The sequence below is a fragment of the Podarcis pityusensis genome, assembly GCF_964106645.2.
Source record: "Podarcis pityusensis genome assembly, chromosome: 10".
Taxonomy (NCBI): Eukaryota; Metazoa; Chordata; class Lepidosauria; order Squamata; family Lacertidae; genus Podarcis; species Podarcis pityusensis.
This window is the reverse complement of record NC_138035.1, coordinates 28,653,418-28,673,185: the sequence shown is the minus strand read 5'-3', so window position 1 is coordinate 28,673,185 and position 19,768 is coordinate 28,653,418. Positions and strand designations below refer to the sequence as shown.

The 19,768-nt window shown below is 41.8% G+C and overlaps 1 protein-coding gene across 2 annotated transcripts in view; it reads left to right on the top strand.

Moving 5' to 3' along the window:
- The window catches only part of MYH9 (myosin heavy chain 9), an 84,617-nt gene that overhangs the window by 23,722 nt on the left and 41,127 nt on the right, over nucleotides 1–19,768 (top strand). For both annotated transcript variants that reach the window (XM_080971663.1, XM_080971662.1), the window contains exons 2-3: nucleotides 7,672–8,024; nucleotides 15,750–15,906. In XM_080971663.1, coding sequence (XP_080827789.1) covers nucleotides 7,692–8,024; nucleotides 15,750–15,906 — 490 coding nt within the window. In that variant the 5' untranslated portion in view covers nucleotides 7,672–7,691. The remainder of the gene's footprint in view (nucleotides 1–7,671; nucleotides 8,025–15,749; nucleotides 15,907–19,768) is intronic.

Below are 19,768 nucleotides of genomic sequence, written 5' to 3'. Positions count from 1 at the left end.
CACTCAACTCACTGGACCTTGCTTCTGAGTAAACCTGTATAGGATTGCACAGCATATCAAATATTACTGTGACACACCATATTTAGTTTGTGTGAAAGCCTTGACAGTTATTTTTCCCGACTGTCACAGAAAGGTGCCTCATTGCACTTAACATTGCTTTTATAAAAAAGTGTGTGTGTATGTGAGTGTTGTGAAATACTTATCATTGAAACAAAGGCTGTGCCTATATGAGGAGCGACTTGAACTTGTGAACTATAGAGCCCTCTGGCTTCTCACTTGTGTTATACTGTGGCTCTCCCAACTCAGCATTCAATTTTGATCTTGCAACTAATTTTCAGTTGCTCTGACTCCTCTTTTACTGTGCAACATCAGCAACAGGATATTGCTAATCAGAGTGCCTCTCGTTTCATAATTTCAAAAGTCAAGGAGTGTACTGCTGTACTTGTCACCTCAATTAATCACTGAGTACTTTCAACAGATTTCTCTGCTTCAATTGCTCTGTGTTACAGAACGCACAAGTATGGGGAATACAGTAATGCCCCCACGTACAATTAAATTGGAGAAAATTGGGCATAAAGACTTCAGATGACAACTATGCATGTCCAAAGGAAATGTGAGACATGAATGTGCTTTTGCCATGTTTGACAAATGAAGCTCAAACATCTTTATAAGCTGTAGAAATTTCTACATGCCTCTGTCTTTAAGTACTATAGTTTGTGTGCTTCAAATTTTGAGAGTAATTGAATGTGTTGCTCCTGAGAATCAGAGGCTCAGTTTCTTCACAGATTCAGGAGAATACCCAGTGAATCGGGCTTTGTCCTGTAAGCAATAGGTTTCAGATCATGATCACATAGTGCACTTTCACCACCTCACCCCTTGCTTAACCTACACACTGCACATACCAGTTAGGTAGCATTTGCTGTGTAATTATATCTTACTGCTTCCCCCTCCCCCTTACACTTGAGCAAACCATGCTCAAACTGCTTGAGCAATAGAAGCTTGGTTCCATCAGAACAAAGTGCAGTATAACTCTGGGAACAACATTCCCCCAGAAATTTCATTACAGACTTCATTTGGGCTATTCTGTTGCAAGGCTTTGCATTTGATTTAGGTGGGAAAGAACTAACTGCTTAGGTCCTGTTAGGGCTCAATAGTTAAATACTCCAAACTGGGAAAATCTTTCCCTGAAGATGAGGCTTTAACTACAACTGAAAAGGTTATTGTCTTCTCACTCTCCAGCAACTTTGCCTGGGGCATGTTGTGCAGTTACCTATTTGCAAGAGCGTGCAATGCTTAAATCAGGAAAAACTGTGTGGTTTAATATTCATTGGATACATTCAAGTAGCATGGTCATTTAGAGACAAAATTTTCTGTTTGTTAAACAGTCTTTCTGCTTATACTCTTTTATATTAATGTGCTGACCTTGATGAGCAATGGCAGAGTCCCAAAAGCAATTCTGTGGCCACTGATAAAGTAAACAGCAGGCCAAGGGGGTAATACAAATAGTACTGGAGAAATAAACTGCAAGCAGTGTGTCCTGTTTTTCCAGATGCTTCTGAAGCCTAAAGGAAGCTTCACTTTTTTCAGGGGGCAGGTTCTCACAAACATTTAATACTAGAAATCCTGCAGAAAGGGTTCAGCAAATGGAATGTCTAGATTCCTGAAAGGTAGACTGTATCTCACCCTCTCCTTCCCAGTCTTGTGGTGCAGATGGTGTATTCAGTTGTCAGCCTTCATCTGAAAAAGTCTAGATTCCTGAAAGGTAGACTGTATCTCACCCTCTCCTTCCCAGTCTTGTGGTGCAGATGGTGTATTCAGTTGTCAGCCTTCATCTGAAACACCTGGATCCTGTAGAAAGCTCAGGAGTTGAGAAAGGATCTCTTGTGCATGTTCAGCAAATAGCTTCTTAAGATGTTCCCTAAAAGAGAGGTGCAGGTTCCATAGTGTGTGGGGTGCATGGTATAACTATGGGAAGGTGGGTGGGGCGCTGGTGAACTAGGAAATCCCTGGTTCGAATGTCAGTGTTTGGTTACGTGCCCAGTAGGTGGCACAGTGCAGCTCAGATTCTGCAGAATACTAATTGTGTGTTGCAACTCCATGTTATGGCTGGGTGAGACGTTTGCCAAATCCTTACTGTTACCACACTCTTCTTGCGCAAGCTGCTTTTACCCTTTGCAGCAAAGGGGAACATATTGGGGGAAGTGATTTAGTAAGAAGAGTTCACTTTCCACCTTCTGTTAGAATTTGGTAGTCATGCATGAGTCTGCGGTTGTCATGACCAGTTTGGCTCTTATACAGTTCTGTGTTCTCTCTTGATTTCCCATTTAAATAGGAGAACAACAACCTACCCTAACAAGGTGACTGTAAGGATTACTGGGAATATATGAGACTCCTTGGAGCAGGGATGCGGAACCTGTGGCCTTCCAGATGTTGTTGGGCTCAAAGTCCCATCAACCCTAGTCGACATAGGCCAGTGGTCAAGGCTATAGTCCAGCAGCATCTGGGTGGGGTGTGTCAAAGTTTGCCCATTTCTGCCATATGCCTCCATCAAATATATTATATACACCACAGAGGCTGCATTTGTATTCCCTCCCATGGCTGATTATGGTGTTAATTAACTTTTGTAATGTCTGCATGCATGGCTAGACTAAGATGCAACTCCTCCCACCTTTCCCATTGTCTCCACTTCACATCTGTACTGAAAGGACTGTGGCTGAGTTACACTACAATATTATGAGTAAGGGAAGGTGAAGGTGCTTCACTTGAAATGTTTTTTTGCTCACGTGAGAAAGAAATGTTTGCTTTGAGAATGCTGAAACGCCCTACAGTCTCCCTTAAACCTACGTGCTTGAGATGATCTGAGTTGCTTCTAGATGTCTTGGTTATGACTGAATCAAAGTGTGGATGGTAACAGGGACCACACACCTGTAACTAGCCCAGCTTTACAATAGAATGGTAAAGAGCCAGTGGGCAGGAGCACAGGAAAGTGTCTCTCCCAAACTACTGCTGTTGCATGTGCGCCAGCAAATCTCATTATGGTCTCTTCCAACATCAAAGGGGTGGCTACCTGCCCAGTACTCTTGCTGTTTAGCGTTCCGCCATGACTGCAGATGTTGATGCTATATCTGTAATTAGCAGATCAGTTATAGGAACAAGCTGGATTCTGCACAGTGGACCCAGACTTCTTTCTTAGTTGAGTTTTACTGTTCAGTTTAACATTTATGTTGGCTTCCACTAACTTGTATCATCTTATTGTACAGCAGGAGGTATCCAGTAAGATAATGCTTGCTTAGAGTAGGGGATTCACCAGCTGCTCCATTGGAGAGCCTGTGCACTTTTAACATCTTAAGAAACTTTGCTTCCATTAAAAAAAAAAAAAAAAAGCGCTGGGAGTGTACTCCTCAACCCAGTGCCCTCCAACATGGTCATGGTTGAGAATCTTTGTCCAAAACCTCTGGGGGGCATCAGGTAGGAAAAGCTGCTTTAAGTTGAAAGAAAAGTCCTGAAAAACACATTAACTACCAAATACTCAAATGGTCAAAATCTGTTCTGCATTGATAAAAATGGAGCAGCATCACTAGCAAGGGGGGGGGGGGAAAGGGAGGAAGGGGAAAATGTGATGTGCTACAAATAAATGTGTGCCGCGAACTTGAACAGTTATTTGTAGCTTTGGAAGTTTATTCCTTCTTCCACCCCCTTTAACTTCAAGTACCATACCCCCATCAGTCTGAGACCAAATTTCCTGTTTGTTAAGCATATTTGGTGCTTATGGTCTTTTATATTAATTTACTGACCTTGTTGAGCAATGGCAGAGTCCCAAAAGCAATTCTGTTCAAGTGGACTTGAATGGTTGAAAAGTATTTCCTGTGATAAACATTCAACAGTTGGTTAAAATGTGGTACCTTTTCACAGCTCATAATGCTGATAAAGTGATGTGCAGATCATGTTAATGATACCGATAAGGTGCAGTCTTTGATCTCTCAGCATTTTTCCAGCATACATTCAGTGTTTAATAAGTTACCTTTTCTGGAAGTAGACAATACTGACCTGTGCTAGAGCTGACTTGAGCCAAGTATGGAACACTAAATTAGGTAACATAGTTGTTTTTAATAATGCATTTTTAAAAAATATATTTAACAGGTGACAACCAATAACAAAATGGACATAAAGAAAGAAAGAAAATCAAGTACATAATCCAAGTTATTCCAAGGAGAGAGCTCATAGTTGTGACAGCATAAAGGGGCAATAGGTTCAGTTAGGGTGTATGATGACTAGTGTGTGTCACTTGGTGTACTGCTGATAATTGTTGTCAGGATGTGGTGTGAGCTTTTTCACATCCTACAACTGGCCTGCTGCTATTTCCTGTTAAAGCTTACAGTCTCTACTAGATCATCATATGTGTGACTTAAGGAAGGCCTAACATTTTTCCTTTTCTTAGTCCCTTGCTGTTCATCTTATAGACATTGTCCCACCCTTACTCTGTTGTTTACACTCTTCTTTTCGCATTTAGCAATGACAGACATTAATAGTTCCTTTTTTGGTTTTCAAATGTCCTACAGCCAAGGAACATATAGATTTGCTTTTTACAGAAGCCCTGTGAACTAAAGCGGATTCTGAAAACACTTCAAGGTTCCTACTCTCCTTATGCTGGCTAGGTCTTTTCAGTCTTGCCACCTTCTGTGTGAATTTGGTGTGTGCTCAGGAGCATGTTTAATATTCCCCATGGCTGTACATGATGTGGCTCCCGGAGAAACCCCTAATAAGATTATGGTTGCTATTGGATCAGTTACCTGGATCAGAGCTCATAAACTATTCTAGTAGAACCTGAGCCCATTTTCTGTGCACTCTTAAGGCTTTTCACATACCTGACTGCACACACAGTTTGGCACACACCTGTTTGTGAAATGTATGGATATGTTGGTATGATTCCACTGCTGTAAGAATGCCCCCCCCCCAATTCTTCATAATTTGTACTATGAATTGGAAATGTTTGCCAATTACTTCTCGGAAAAAGTGAACTCAAGAGTAATTGGTCATCTTTGTGAATAATAATACAACAGGGGCCCCTACTCTGCTAAGATGGGGAGAAATAGATTTATGTGCTGCTGGGGTAGGCAAGGTGGAAAAACTGTGGCCTGCTAGATGTTGTTAGACTGCAACTCCCATTGCCCCCGCTCATTGGCACAGCTGCCAGGGGCTTATGGGATTTGAATTTCAATGCTAGGTCCTTGCTGCTGAAGATACCTAGTGACTTAGACTGTGCACAGGACATGGAAGTAAAATTTCCAGAATGTCATGCATCTCAAAGGCTGTCAACCAAAATAACTCTTTTTCTCTGAAGGCATGAGGAATGACAAAACCATGCCAGATGTATTCTAAGCAGAAAGGGCCTAAAGAAATAGAAGAATATTTTAAGCTGACTATACAGCTCTTCAGTTAGTTTTCAGGAAATGATGAAACTGAAAGTAACCAAATTCAGCTGGAAACGCTCATTCTCCTGGTGTGTCTTGCTCAATTATGGCCAAAAAAGGCAAGTAGTTAGATTCTTGGAAGTTGCAATTGCAGGAAGCTGTGTAGCAGAAGTTTAGACTACAGCTGTTGCCTTGCCAGCCTTGATACAATTCTGAATACAGTACAATGAATTATTCCCCACCTTTTCCTTTGGCTCCTGAGTGACAAATTTATGGACCTAAACCACCAGAGTTTTCTCCTATTTTAGCAAAGACCTGTGGCATATTTTTGGCTCTAACACTCTGATTAGGCATCATGAAGCATGGTGTATCAGTGGAAATACATGGCTGTAGGATAGTTCTTGTTTGCTTGAAGAGCTTTTATTGGGTTTTACATAATGTGACTTTTTGCTTTTTGATGCCTCCAGCAAATTCTGCCAGTATGAGCTTCACATTGGTTTCTTGCATTAAATATAGCCCCAGCACATTATCCCTCTTTGCTTACTTCTAATTTGCATCTGGTTGGTCACTGTGAGAGGATGTTGGACTAGATGGGCGATTGGCCTGATCCAGCAGACTCCTCTTATGTTTTCAATTTCTATCAAAATCCAGAGTGCCTTGTTTGCATGGTTAATCATAAGTAAATGCATATTTAGGTGAATGCAAGCTGTCTAAACACTTGCTTTTGAGACTAAGGTGACATAAAAATGATGGCTTTCTTTCCTTTCCTTTCTTCCTTTCTTTCTTTCTTTCTTTCTTTCTTTCTTTCTTTCTTTCTCTTTCTTTCTTTCTTTCTTTCTTTCTTTCTTAGAAAGGCTTAATGGAAACGTATATCCACAGTACGTCCTTGAACAAGTCTTGCTGCAGTTTACCAACTATTTTGTAACTTGGTTGACTCTGGAGGGAGCCCACTTTGTATTCTAAATGTCTTCATGGGCAGCTTTGGCTAGCAGCATGCAGCAGTATTGACACTGTGGTGTGCAAAGGCTGGCTGAAAAGCTTGGTTCTTGACGGCTGTATGCATGCACACACAATGCAGAGAGACAGGAAGTTTGTAAGGTTTGGAAATACCTAATACAGTGGACCACTTGTGTTGCATAGTGAGCCACATAAAGTGGCAAGTATAAAATTACTTTGCCTTTCAACTCCTAAAGTAGTTCTGAGGTTTTTTTCTCCTTGTGGAAAAATAGAAGTGGCTACCTGGCAGCCACTTTTTTCTAGTCTCACAGGCCTGCTCTAGTCAGGGTGAGTCTCCTGCCAGCCTGGAGGTTTTACTTTTACTTTCAGGCTATTAACAGATGCCACAAGGGATTGAGTGAGGCTGGCGGCCCAAGCTAATCATTTGTAGGCATAATAGCAAAGAAAGGAATTCTAATTTCTAGACAGGAAGAAAAGACTACCTGCTTTCCTACCTACCCATGCTAGGGCTGCCAGTCTGTAAATAGCTGTAGTTTGCTGTAAATAACTGTAGACCACTGTAGACTTAGTCAGTATTTCTTCAGATATCTTACATTTGTTCCAAATGTTTATAAGAAATCGGGTTGTGTCATATCTACTGAAAAGTTATTAACCTTACTAAGTTTTTCATCTCCATATTTCCTATGATTTGGCACAACTTTAATATCATTTTACAGTTTCATTGGGGTAGAACATGTATATTCTCCTCAGGTGTGACCCATCCATTTTAAATAGCTGTTTTTAACTGAGGGGAAAACCACTTTGACTATGGGAAGCTGCCCCGCCCAGTCTAGTTAAGGCCTAGGGGGAGGAGGCTAATTGTAGCACTACCACATTGTGTTGATATGTAGTTGACAGCTTCTTGTGTGTGCCTTCAAGCTTGCTTGCTTGAGTAATTGGATGCTTTTATGCATCCGGTCACTGCCTATTTGTGACCCACAGGGGCTAATGAATCTGTGGGGAAGCAATAGGTGAATAGTTTATCTAGGCATGCAACTTGGGGTCAATGGCCTTGTCTACTCAGAACTCCTTTACAAGGACCTAAAATATCTATACAGTCATCTCTAGTGTTCTTGCCTCTATAGAGTGTTTAAGCTGACAAAATGAGCCTACTTCTAATGATTGCATGGCATTTAAGCAGTAACATGGTCAAATATTTGAAATCGGTGTTGGTGAGGGAACTGGTGCCTATTTCAGGTGACTCAAAGGTTGTAGTGTCAAAATGTTGGCAAGGTAATAACATTGCAACTTCTTCTTTTCATAGGTCCCTGGTTATAAACCACCATGGCTCAGAGAGATGCTGACAAATACCTCTATGTGGATAGAAACTTCATCAACAACCCTCTTGCTCAGGCTGATTGGGCTGCCAAGAAGCTGGTGTGGGTCCCATCAGAGAAAAATGGTTTTGAGCCTGCTAGCTTGAAGGAAGAAGTAGGAGATGAAGCCATTGTGGAGCTTGCAGAGAATGGGAAGAAAGTGAGAGTCAACAAAGATGATATCCAAAAGATGAACCCACCCAAGTTCTCGAAAGTGGAAGATATGGCTGAACTGACCTGCCTGAATGAGGCCTCAGTGTTGCACAATCTGAAGGAGCGATACTACTCAGGGCTTATCTACGTGAGTAATGACTTTTTCTGCTAGTTATAGGATCTAACTAAATCTTACATGTCCCCAGTCTTATACAATTTTCCCTTGTCTACATTCTCATTAAACTAAACAGTACTTTCCCTAGTAGAGTTTTTGTAGAACATTGTGATGGAGTGGCTAGACTCTTGTGTGTTTGTGTTGGAAGATATATTAGAAATCATGTACAGTGTTTGATCCAAGCTGAACACACTCTTCATGTAGACACCTGGCTTGCTGCTTCTGTATCTGGAACCTCAGTATAAAAGAGCAGTAAAACTAAGACTGCAAAATAACAAAGCTCAGCTGCACATAAGGCAGTTGGGATATAAAAAAGTACTGTTGTCTACTTTCAACCAATCAGAATGCTGAAAACTAAGAACCTCCGAATTGCCTAGTTGTTGCACTTCAAGCCTCCAACATGTGGTTCTGTGAACAGGTGATTCTCGGGCAGGGGAGGAGTGGAGCTTGCAGACAAAGATAAACTCCTCCTGGAAGCAGAGACAAAAAGCACTTGTATTTAAAAACAGCAACAAGCAAACCCAAAACAATTAGTGGCTAGCAAGAAGGAAAGGTAGCCTACTACCAATTTCCAGTTTGTCACACAGCAAAACCAGCGAGTGGCTGGGCACTATACCTTGAACAGTGTTTGGTATCCTGGATAGTGGATAGAAAAAGAATGAAAGAAACATTATTGAGTACAGGTAAGAGAGATGCCATGGATAGTCTTCTCTATGCTGGCTGGGTTACCATGTAAACAGGAAATGCCTAAGGGCCCCTGAAGAGGAGCCCTTTCCACCCCCCCCCCAAAATAGCCTCAGTTCTGTACTGAGGCTGTACACCCTACTCTCCACTAACCAGAAAAATGCTTCACAGTAAGGCCAAATTTCTGTTCTTGGCCAGTAGAGGAATGGATTATACAGGCAAGGGATGCACTGAAGCAGTGAGCTCTCCATCCTTGGGCGCGTTCCAAATCTACGACACCATACTCAGAATTTTTTTCCTTTTGAAGGCAATGCCTGATGCTCTACCAGAAGGACGCTTCACAGTAAGGCCCAACTCAGTTCAGAATATACTGAGCAGGTAGCTTTAATTCAACTCTCGTCAAAAGTGGCAGCAGTGCTCTCATGAGCTTGATGCCATGGAAACAATAATATTCAATTGTTCATACGTGACTTAGCATGGACTCTGTTCACTGGTAAGATGCTGACACTGTTTACTTGTTGGCATTATTGCTCCATCTGCTGCACTGAATAGAGACTGTAGAGATAATTCCTCAGCTGGAAAAGGGGGGCCTGCAGCAGTTGTGGCAGAGAATGCATACAATGTGCTGATACCTAGGGACATATGAAGTTAACTTCTGCTGTGCCAGACCCTTCGTATATTTAGCTCAGTACTGTTTACACTTACTGACAGCAACTTCCTAGGGTTTCAGGCAGAGGCCTCTCCCAGCCCTACCTGGAGATTGACCTTCTGCATGCAGAGTGATTGTTCTACCACTAAGCTCCCCCCCCTAAAGTAGTAAAGTGTTAGGGCATATAAGGGTGGGCTGCTGTGCAGCTCATAATGGGTAGAGAGGTAGCAACTGTGTGTATGGTTTTTAGGCACTTGCTCTTCTGAAGATCTTGTGCTTATTTTTGGGAGACAACTGCAGTCATTTGTCACCTAGGTAAAGGTAAAGGGACCCCTGACCATTAGGTCCAGTCGCGGGCGACTCTGGGGTTGTGGCGCTCATCTTGCTCTATAGGCCGAGGGAGCCGGCGTTTGTCCGCAGACAGCTTCCGGGTCATGTGGCCAGCATGACTTAGCTGCTTCTGTCGAACCAGAGCAGCACACGGAAACGCCGTTTACCGTCCCGCCGGAGCAGTACCTATTTATCTACCTGCACTTTGACGTACTTTCGAACTGCTAGGTTGGCAGGAGCTGGGACTGAACAACAGGAGCTCACTCCGTCACGGGGATTTGAACCGCCAGCCTTCTGATCGGCAAGCCCTAGTCTCAGAAAAAAACTCTGGCCTTATTGGCATATAGGAGATTGAGAGGAGGGTTGCAGTTGTCTTGGTGGATCTAATTTTGGGGTACTAATCAGTTTGACAGAGAGCTATGGTTCACAAGTGGCCAAGCATACAGGAGGAGAGAAATTGGTGTTGTCCTGAGTTCTGTATTCAGGGCACTGATTGGATCAAAGCATATGCCACTGCTGCTTTATACATAAGCTGCAGCTGAGCCTGACTCTGTAAAAGGGATATTTTGCCAGACTTCACTGATTTCCATTTGTTCCCTTCAAAGTGTTTCATTCTAACATCCATTTAGCTGTTTGTTGCTGTCTTGTCACATGGATCAGCCCTTCTGTGCTCCCCATACATGGACTCTTGTAAGACTTTGCACAGTGAAGTCTTTGTCACATGTGGCAGTCTGCCTACACAGTTTCTCCCCTTTGGAATGGGGAATGGCACATATCTGTCTTTCTTTGCTTTACAGCACATAAAAAAATGAAGGTTGTCAGTGTGTACATGTAGTAAAATAGACATGTGCAATTTTTCACATTGATGGCTAGTACAGATCTTTTGTACCATGACTTTAAGCTAGTGTACAATTAAGGATGTTTATATATAGGCTATTTTTTTTCTCTGAGGCTATACTTGCCAGTAGAGACGCGGGTGGCGCTATGGGTTAAACCACAGAGCCTAGGACTTGCCGATCAGAAGGTCGGTGGTTCGAATCCCTGTGACGGGGTGAGCTCCCGTTGCTTGGTCCCTGCTCCTGCCCACCTAGCAGTTTGAAAGCATGTCAAAATGCAAGTAGATAAATAGGTACCGCTCCAGCAGGAAGGTAAACAGCATTTCCGTGAGCTGCTCTGGTTCGCCAGAAGCGGCTTAGTCATGCTGGCCACATGACCCAGAAGCTGTACACTGGCTCCCTCGGCCAATAAAGCGAGATGAGCACCGCAACCCCAGAGTCGTCCGCGACTGGACCTAGTGGTCAGGGGTCCCTTTACCTATACTTGCCAGTATCTCTATCACAGTTCTGACCCACTCAACATGCGAGTATTTTCTTTCCTTTGATAGTTTTGTGTGTTTGGAAAATAAGCATCATGTGTGAGCAAGTATGGAGCAAGTATTAGTGGCAAAATATCTGCTTTGCATGCAGAAGGTCCCAGGTTCAATCCCCAGGTAGAGCTGAGAGAGAATCCTGGCAGCAGTGCTGAAGAATACTGCCAGTGGCTGTAGAAAATGCTGAGTTAGAAGGACCAATGGCCTCACTTGGTATAAGGCATCTTCCTAGGTTCCTATGTGGTAACTAATTGTCTCTTAATCTACAAGTTTTGTATGCAGTTTTTTAGTTCAACAGTGACTCAGTCAGTGCTCTAATTTTCAATTCATTTGGGCCTGTGCTAATCTTTACTGGGTGATGATTAAGGAAAGGAAATCTAACCCTTGAGATTTAAGATGTATTTTATACCTTGAGTTGCCATGGCTACTGGTCCTGACAAGTATATTTCCACAGAGTAGTTCCCCAGATACAATATTCCTGATAATGACATTCACTCATCAGTGACCTGCTTAAAATTTATTTTTATTTCTGTTACTTGTGATCTTATGGACTCCAAGATCATTCCAAATAAATGAATGTTCAGAAGTAGTAATGAGTCCCCCAATGTCTGACTGGGAGAGATTCATACGCCTACAATGACATGCATATGTGCTGTTTTTAGAAAGACCTGATCCTGTAAAATGGAATGTGTTTACAAGTTTGCCCAATTTTTATTTTCTATTCCTTCCTGTCTCCTGATATGATACACCCTTAACCTTTCTGCCTTATAAGGAACTTCTCAAAACGCATCTCTTCCTTTGCCTTTCCTGAGGTTTAGTTAGGCAATAATTTTAAAACATTACATTATCACTAATTAGCTACTATGGCTATGTAGTTCAGTTTCAGCGAACCTTTTAATGTTTATTTTTTTTTAAGCAGCTACAATAAATAACTTTTTACTACTAATATAGCTATTTATTTGTACAGGTTTAAAGCCTTTTTGCTTCCATTTATCATGATCGCTCACTAATATGGTATTGGGATAGTTAACTCTGATTTACAGAGGACTCTGTGGCATGTGCAATTTCCTTGGGTCACAGTGCTTTTTACCCAGTGATACTTAATCTAGCTACACTTTATATTATAGACCCTCCCCTGCAAAGGGGGTATCTGAATGTTGCTTTGTTCCAACAGCCTTGGTGCAACCTGAAACCTGTTGTCACCAAAGGTTAATCTCATGAAGTCTGCAAGTCAGTCTATTACAGTGTGCAGACTTTGTGGTTTTAGCAGTACTGTACATAATCTCTCTACTCCCCACTCCCCCAGCAAGTATTTTGCTCAACCTTTCTTTATTTTAGATGGTTTCTGTACTAATTCATATTTTCAGAAAAACCTCTAAGTGGTTTACAGCATGTCTCAAGGTGGGGATTCTCAGACTGGGGGGCAAATTTGGTCATCCAGGCTCCTCTGTGTGGGCCTCCAAACTGTTCCCAGGCCACAAGCTTCACTGGCTCTGCTTCACATCCAGAGTTGTTGCTTGGCAGGTGTCCTTGAACTCTGATAATGCCTCTTGCTTGTATTGATGGATAGTAGAGAGGGATGTGTGTAGAAACTGGCCTATTGTTCAAAGCTAAAATAAAAGAATCATTGCCTTCCCACTTTTGTTTTTGGCTCCACCCACTACTGGGATGTGGTCCCTGCAAGGTTGCCCAGAAGGCATTGTGGCCCTTTGGCACTTCAACAGAAAACATTACAAATGAAAATCAAATACAAGAGGTGCACAATTAAAACAGCAACAAAACAAAATATACTCAACGTTAAAAAAATAGAGCTAACAGTTACATTCAAAAATGCAGTCAGGATTCCACAAGTAAAAAACAAATCAATAGCTAAACAGGTCATTGAGGTAGGTGCCCCCCTTCCCTCCACATTAAAGTCCCCAGTGTATTCTTAACACTTGCCAGTCTGATGAAAATTTACATATTTAAGCCCCCACCCCTGTAAACTTGGTATTTTTTTCCTGTGGGCTAATGCAGCTTTTGGATCATTTACAGGAAATGGATAGATATACTCAGCAAGGATAAGTGCAACTAAAACACTCTGGTTCAGTGTCCTATGACAGAGGTGCCTGTTTCAGGACAACAATTTTAAGAGAAACAGCTTTAATCTCTTACTGTGGTGCAGCCCTCTGAGAAAGTGACTTAGTTGGAGTCCTTGAGGTGCTTGAACAGATACAAGGCCCATTCAGATCAGTGCTATGTCTTCCATGGATTTGTTAAAGAATTTTGCATTTGTCACTTGGGAGAAGCTCCCTCTTATAACTAGTCTTTTTGAAATCAGATTTGTTCTACTCCACACTTTTGCTGTTGGATCTCCAGTTCAGTTAGATTTCTAGTATAAAATTGTTACTCTTCCAGTTGATTTTTTTCCAAGCTCTCTTGGCTTAAACTGCAATTAATGTGTATTTCCTGAACACCCTTGGGGTGCCAATTTTTATTAGAGAGCTTCATTTTTTATAGAAACATTTAAAACAAGAACACAGAACAAAGAGTTGGCAAATTGCATAACTCCTCCTAGTTTTGTAATTGCTTTGTATTCTCTACTGTTCCCTGTGATCAAAAGACTATTTTATACAAGCCACAGTATGATGACCACTATCAACGGGAGGCTTATATTTGTTTCTTGCAGAAGTTTCCTCACTTTGTAAATATCCAAGTGTCAATTTTGAGCTGTGCATGTCAAAGAGCTGCAGCTGGCTGCTGACACTTAGACCATGCTCATAGCTTTGTTTCCTAGCTGGGCCATTTATACTTGACGAAATGCAACCGAAAATGGTGGTTGCATACAATTCTGCCTTTCTAACATTAAGAAGTATTAAGTGAAGTGGGACATCTGCTTCCATATTTGCTGTCCCACTTGCATCTGGAAAGGTCAGCAAGGAGGCTGATCCTCTTGGCTACTTTACTTTGCTTGGATCATGAGTTTAGTAGAGGGGGCCAAGAAGGAGGCAGTTCTTCAAATATACCGTATTTTTCGCTCTATAAGACGCACCACACCACAAGACGCACCTAGTTTTTGGAGGAGGAAAACAAGAAAAAAAATATTCTGAATCTCAGAAGCCAGAACAGCAAGAGGGATCGCTGCGCAGTGAAAGCAGCGATCCCTCTTGCTGTTCTGGCTTCTGGGATAGCTGTGCAGCCTGCATTCGCTCCATAAGACGCACACACATTTCCCCTTACTTTTTAGGAGGGAAAAAGTGAGTCTTATAGAGCAAAAAATATGGTACTTTGCAGCAGAGTATCCTAACCTGGTGGGTACAGACGTTGAGAGGAACAGGAGCTCATCTCTGGTGTCTCGCTGCGGTTGGAAGCACTGAGAAGTGTTGCTGCTTCCAGACATCTTGGATGCCATACAATGTCTGGGATGAGCTCTCATCCCTCTGAGGTGGTAGGGGCAGGATTAGTGTATTATAACTGTGGCCAGCCAAAACGTTTTTGCACTTACAACCTTGGGGAAACAAGCACACGAAGAGGAATTCAACTCTTCCTACTGGCAGTCTTGGGGAACCTTTTGTAATGGTGCCACTGCAAACCGGATAGCATTGTCCCCTCCCTCCCCCGCATTTCCTGACATATTTCTGCTTTGGATATTGAGGGAAATAGTTGGCAACTTCTCACAAAGCCTTTTAAATCTGGGTTAACTAATAATAAGCATTCTATAGAGTTGTGCACAGGCGGTGGTTACTTCTATATGTTCTTTCTGCACTGAATGCTGCCTTGGCCTCTTAGAGTGAATGAACATTCATATGCATTAAGTGGAATAAAAAAGGAAGTCTGTTCTAACTGCATCAGGATTTTTAAAATTCAGTTTTGTAGCTTATAAGTTAGCATTTAAATTTTGGCCATATGTGTAACACTGGCTTGACATGTAAATGCATCAGTGATAACCAGTGAATGCTGGATCTTCAAGTGTTTTTGCAGTTTACTTCTACCCATACTAGGTGTTTTTCCAGCCTTTTACTTGGAGGAGGTGAAATGCACCTGCTTTCTCAGGTGCTTTAACGTTTTAAAAAAGTTTTAGTTGTAAGACTTTAGAGAGGCTTGGAAATGTGTGGGCAATGCTTCATTAAATCCTGAATGCAAGTATTGCTTGGACTTTAGTGGTAGCTGTAGGTTCTCATCTCTGCCACCCCCACAAATTCTGTGGCTAGCAAAATTAAGTATGCACAAGTTTGCACATAACATGTAGGCAATAGAATGGATTTAAAAATCTGGTGCAGGATATGTACAACTCTGAGATAGAGCTTTGTTAATATATGTGAGTCTTTTGTTCTGCTCCATGCTGGCACTGAGCTAGTGTCGAAAGATACCTATTGCCTAAGTTTTGCTAAAATGCCACTCATTTTTGTGTACTGTAGAGCTTATAAACAGTGAATAATAATGCAAAGTAAAATGCATGTTTCAGTCATCAAAGATGAATAGCCATATTCAAAGTAAATGACAGATGTGATTGTTAGTTCAAAATCTCTGGTAATGGAAGGCAATTATGGCAGCCCAAGTAAATTTTCAGTATGCTATTCTTGTTACCACTCTTGTGAGTTGGGGGGATGGGAGGCGGGTTATGTGGAGCCGATAAAACTGTAAAACCATGAATGCTTCTAAATTCTTCTTAAATTCCATTTTGCAGACCTACTCAGGCCTGTTCTGTGTTGTCATAAATCCCTACAAGAACCTGCCTATCTACTCAGAAGAAATTGTGGATATGTACAAAGGCAAAAAGAGACATGAGATGCCCCCTCACATATACGCTATTACAGACACTGCCTACAGGAGTATGATGCAAGGTAGGTACATTTTAAAATATATTCTGGCCATGGCAGTGGCTATGCTCAGATGAGTAGGCTCTTGTAGAGTTGCCACTTTTGGGATACAATGTGAAAGTTTCATGTTCGGTTGGAGGTCTGCTGCAGCGCAACTTTTGATTCCAGTCAATCTTCTGGTCTCTGGAAAGCAGCATTCCTCCGTTGCTTTCAGTTCTGCTTAATCCGTGGGGGAGGCTTGATGCAGCAGCCAGTGGTATGGGAGGAATCTGTATTGAGTACAGAAGATGAAAGGCCACAGTGCTCTGCAAGAACCAGAGGCATTCAGGATTAGCTGTTTGTGCCCTAGACTCTATTCAAAGTCTAACAGGCAGGAAATCTTTCATGGTTTTGAGCACTTCTTAAAAAAGCATGGCAAGCTGATGTCTCTGACCCATTCTCAGCATGGGGGTGCAGTTATTTCCCTGAGCTGGTGAAGCAGAAAGACCTGCATGTTAATTGGTTAGATTTCAGCACTTGGTTTAGGGCATGCTAATTGGCAGCCTGCAGAGGAGGAGCAGGGGCTTGCTTGGTTTCAACTAATACCCAAGTTTCTTAACCTTTTTGTAATGCGGCCAGACTGATGTGTCACTGCCTCTTTTTGGAACTGGCATCTCTTTTGGCAGCCCATATAGTTTTATGATGATGAAACTCCCTGCCCCAGGCCAAATCAGCTGGCAGAGGGAGGGGCCTAGAAATCAGGTATATACATGGCTGCGTCAGAACTCTGGATTTGCTAGAACCTTGGGTGTTAATGTAGGTTTCAATGCATTCAAGAATGCATCAAGATAGGCATCAAGGTGTCCTTCATGAGTTTGCTTGTGTATGTATGAGAGAGAATGAGGAAACAGCCAGTCAGTATCCTTTTATGAGGCTGAACTGCTGCTCCAGTATGTAAATAAGTAACAGTGGAGCCAGAGTACCTTTTATAGGTGGCTTGAACAAACCCAATAAATTATGACAAACTGGAATATGTACAACAGTCTTCCTTGCAAGCCCACTACCATCAGGCTTTTGTTTGCTTCTCCTTGTTGCATTGCAAGCTTGGGATAATGTAGTATGTAGGATTCTGCCATTTTGGGGAAGCAGGGAGGGTTCTTGGTGATCTTTAGGTCTCATTCAATAGCCTTGTGGCTGAGACTTAAAGCTGAAGACTTCCTCTCTCCCCCTCCCCCCAATATCTGTTAAATGTTAAATCTTCTGTGTGAAACCCATAATGTTTACATATTTCAGAAGTTGGGGCCAAGAATGTACTATTTGTTAGTCAAGTCTAGTCTGGCTTGCTTAGTGTAGCATTCCATGTCCCTTTTGAATCAAGTCTTGTTTATGCTAAATCTTTTGTTCTGGATTCTGATTCACAAAGGGAGGTTTAAAAAACAACTGGGTCTTTATTTTGTTAAAGGCCATGACTTTCATATAACCCCACCAGCATTTCTCTTAAATGTACTTAAGAGAGGGAAATGATTCTGTCAGCTTGCCTTTAAGAGTGTGGAGGTCAATTTCCCAACAATGATAACCAGGGCAAATAGGCTCCATGTTGGAAATAGCTCATGCTTCACAATTTCCCCTCTCGAAATACTATCTTTTTTTGTAAGTCTGATTATATTTTATCATACCGACAAGTTTGATTATTTTTATCAATACGGAAAGGGTAGGAAAACATATTTAATATGAACAAGGGCTACTAAGGCTGACAAGAGGGGAAAAAACACAACACTTCGGCTGATGCCTGACATTGTCATGGTTGACTTTTGCATACATCTTTACATTTGCTGTAAATTATGCCAGTGGAATCTACATTTTAAAAAGAAAAAGGTAAAATTTGAATGTCGCTACATGCTGATTCATATTGCATATCTCCAGATGTCAAGGTAGATGACAAAAAAGGCAGTTGGTTTAGACAAGCCTTCCAATAGGAGTGGAGTTCTAACATTCTTAGTCGTTTTGGTGTCTCATGATTAACAGCTGTTTTTCCCCAACCAAATTAAACCCACAGAATATAAAAGAGCAATTTTTTTATGATGCAGACTGGAGGGAATAAGATAGTGTTTTTTAAGTGACTCTCTTTGTATGTGAAACTGCTTCTTGCTGTAAATTCATTTAGTGGGAAATGAAATTAGTTCCTCTTAAAATTCTGCTTTGGTCATGTTCTAATTGTCTCCAGTTAACATAGTGGGCAGTGGCGTAGCGTGGGGGGTGCAGGGGGGGCTGGCCGCACCGGGCGCAACATCTGGGGGTTAGGGTTAGGGGGCGCAAATCCATGGGTTAGGGGGCGCAAATTACTTGCCTTGCCCTGGGTGCTGACAACCCACGCTACGCCACTGATAGTGGGAGGTGTGAAAAAGACATTTCATCTGTTAATGGTGAGGTCCATCTGACAAGAACAGATGCAAGTTTTCGTATTTTACCCTAGAAGTACATGCACTCAAAATATTGCCTCTTGAAATCTCATGCAATGAGTTGAGTAAGATTTAAAAAGTGAAAGAACCTGTATTGTTTGCTTAAAGATGCAGAAAGGTTGGGGTAACTACTGGACTTTGTTTCCCAAATTGGGGGGTCAGCCAGTATTGTTTTGTCCCAGAATCCTAAATATATCCCAGTACCTAGCAAAGATGAAGCCAATCAAGTCTGAATCTAGATGCTGACCTTTTGACTATAACATCAAGCCAATTCTTCCATCTTTCTCCTACCTGCCCCTTGAAGTTTTGTAGAAAATTCAAAAGCTTGTTCCCATGATTTTGTGACATATTTGGTCCTAATAAAAGTTAATTGCCCAACTGTTGAATTTTAATTGAATCAAGATTTCTGTAACCACTTTCAGATTCTAAACTGCTCCAAAACCGTTCATTAGTCTTTTAGTTCAGACAAGTCAGAGTAGTACTCAGAATATTATTATTGACCAACTTCTTAACCTCTTGGTGCTCTGTTCCCTACTGTATCATCCAGGGAAAGGAGATGGTAAGGAGGAAATAATGTGTGCCAGGAGTCCCCCCACCCCATGCCTCCACCTCATTTCCAAAATTGTAAAAGACAAGTGAAGTACCCCCTGAGGCTTTTTCCAGTGTTGAGATGGAAAATGTGTTACAAAAAGAGCACTGTAAAAACAAAGGAGGCAAGATAGCTGATGAGATGTATGATAATTCATGTTCTATATCCATCCAGTCAGATGGGCGGGGTACTACTACTACTGTTAATTACAGTGCCTTAAATGCAGTTACATTAGCTGTGATGCCTAAATATTTCTGATGATAAACCATAGAGATGGGGGAAACTATCTTTTTCTGTATTTAGGAGGCAGGCTTTGCTCTTTAGCAATAGTCAAACTGCCTGTGTTAATGAATCAGCTATAAGCAGGGATCAAACCTTTTGCCTTTTTAGCTCTGCTTCCTCTTGGCTGGAGAGATGATGTCACCATAGTGTGAGTGCTATGTTCTCCTTTTATGGAGTTAAACAGACTCAACTCGGAGTTGCTCATGCAGAGGAAGTGGGTGATAAAGGCCTGTTAGGATATTCTGTAACTGAGTTGTGAAGCACTAAGCAGCATGTTAACATTTTCTCTTCTTATCCCCACCCTCCCCAGAGTTCAAAATATAATCTCCTCTTGGGCAATTAGAACACCTCAAATGCATGTACTTGAGAAGCATGTAATAACTACCATTATTTTAGCACTTCTGCTACAGAACTCATCTATTTTTTTCCAGCTACAAGGATTCCACAGATACGTAAAACTATATTTAAATTTGCATGATGAAGCAGTTTGCATCAAATGCTTCCAAGCCATGCATCTCATAAGATGGACTCTAGTCAATGACAGATTGTACCACAATAATCCTGTTAGTCTACAAAC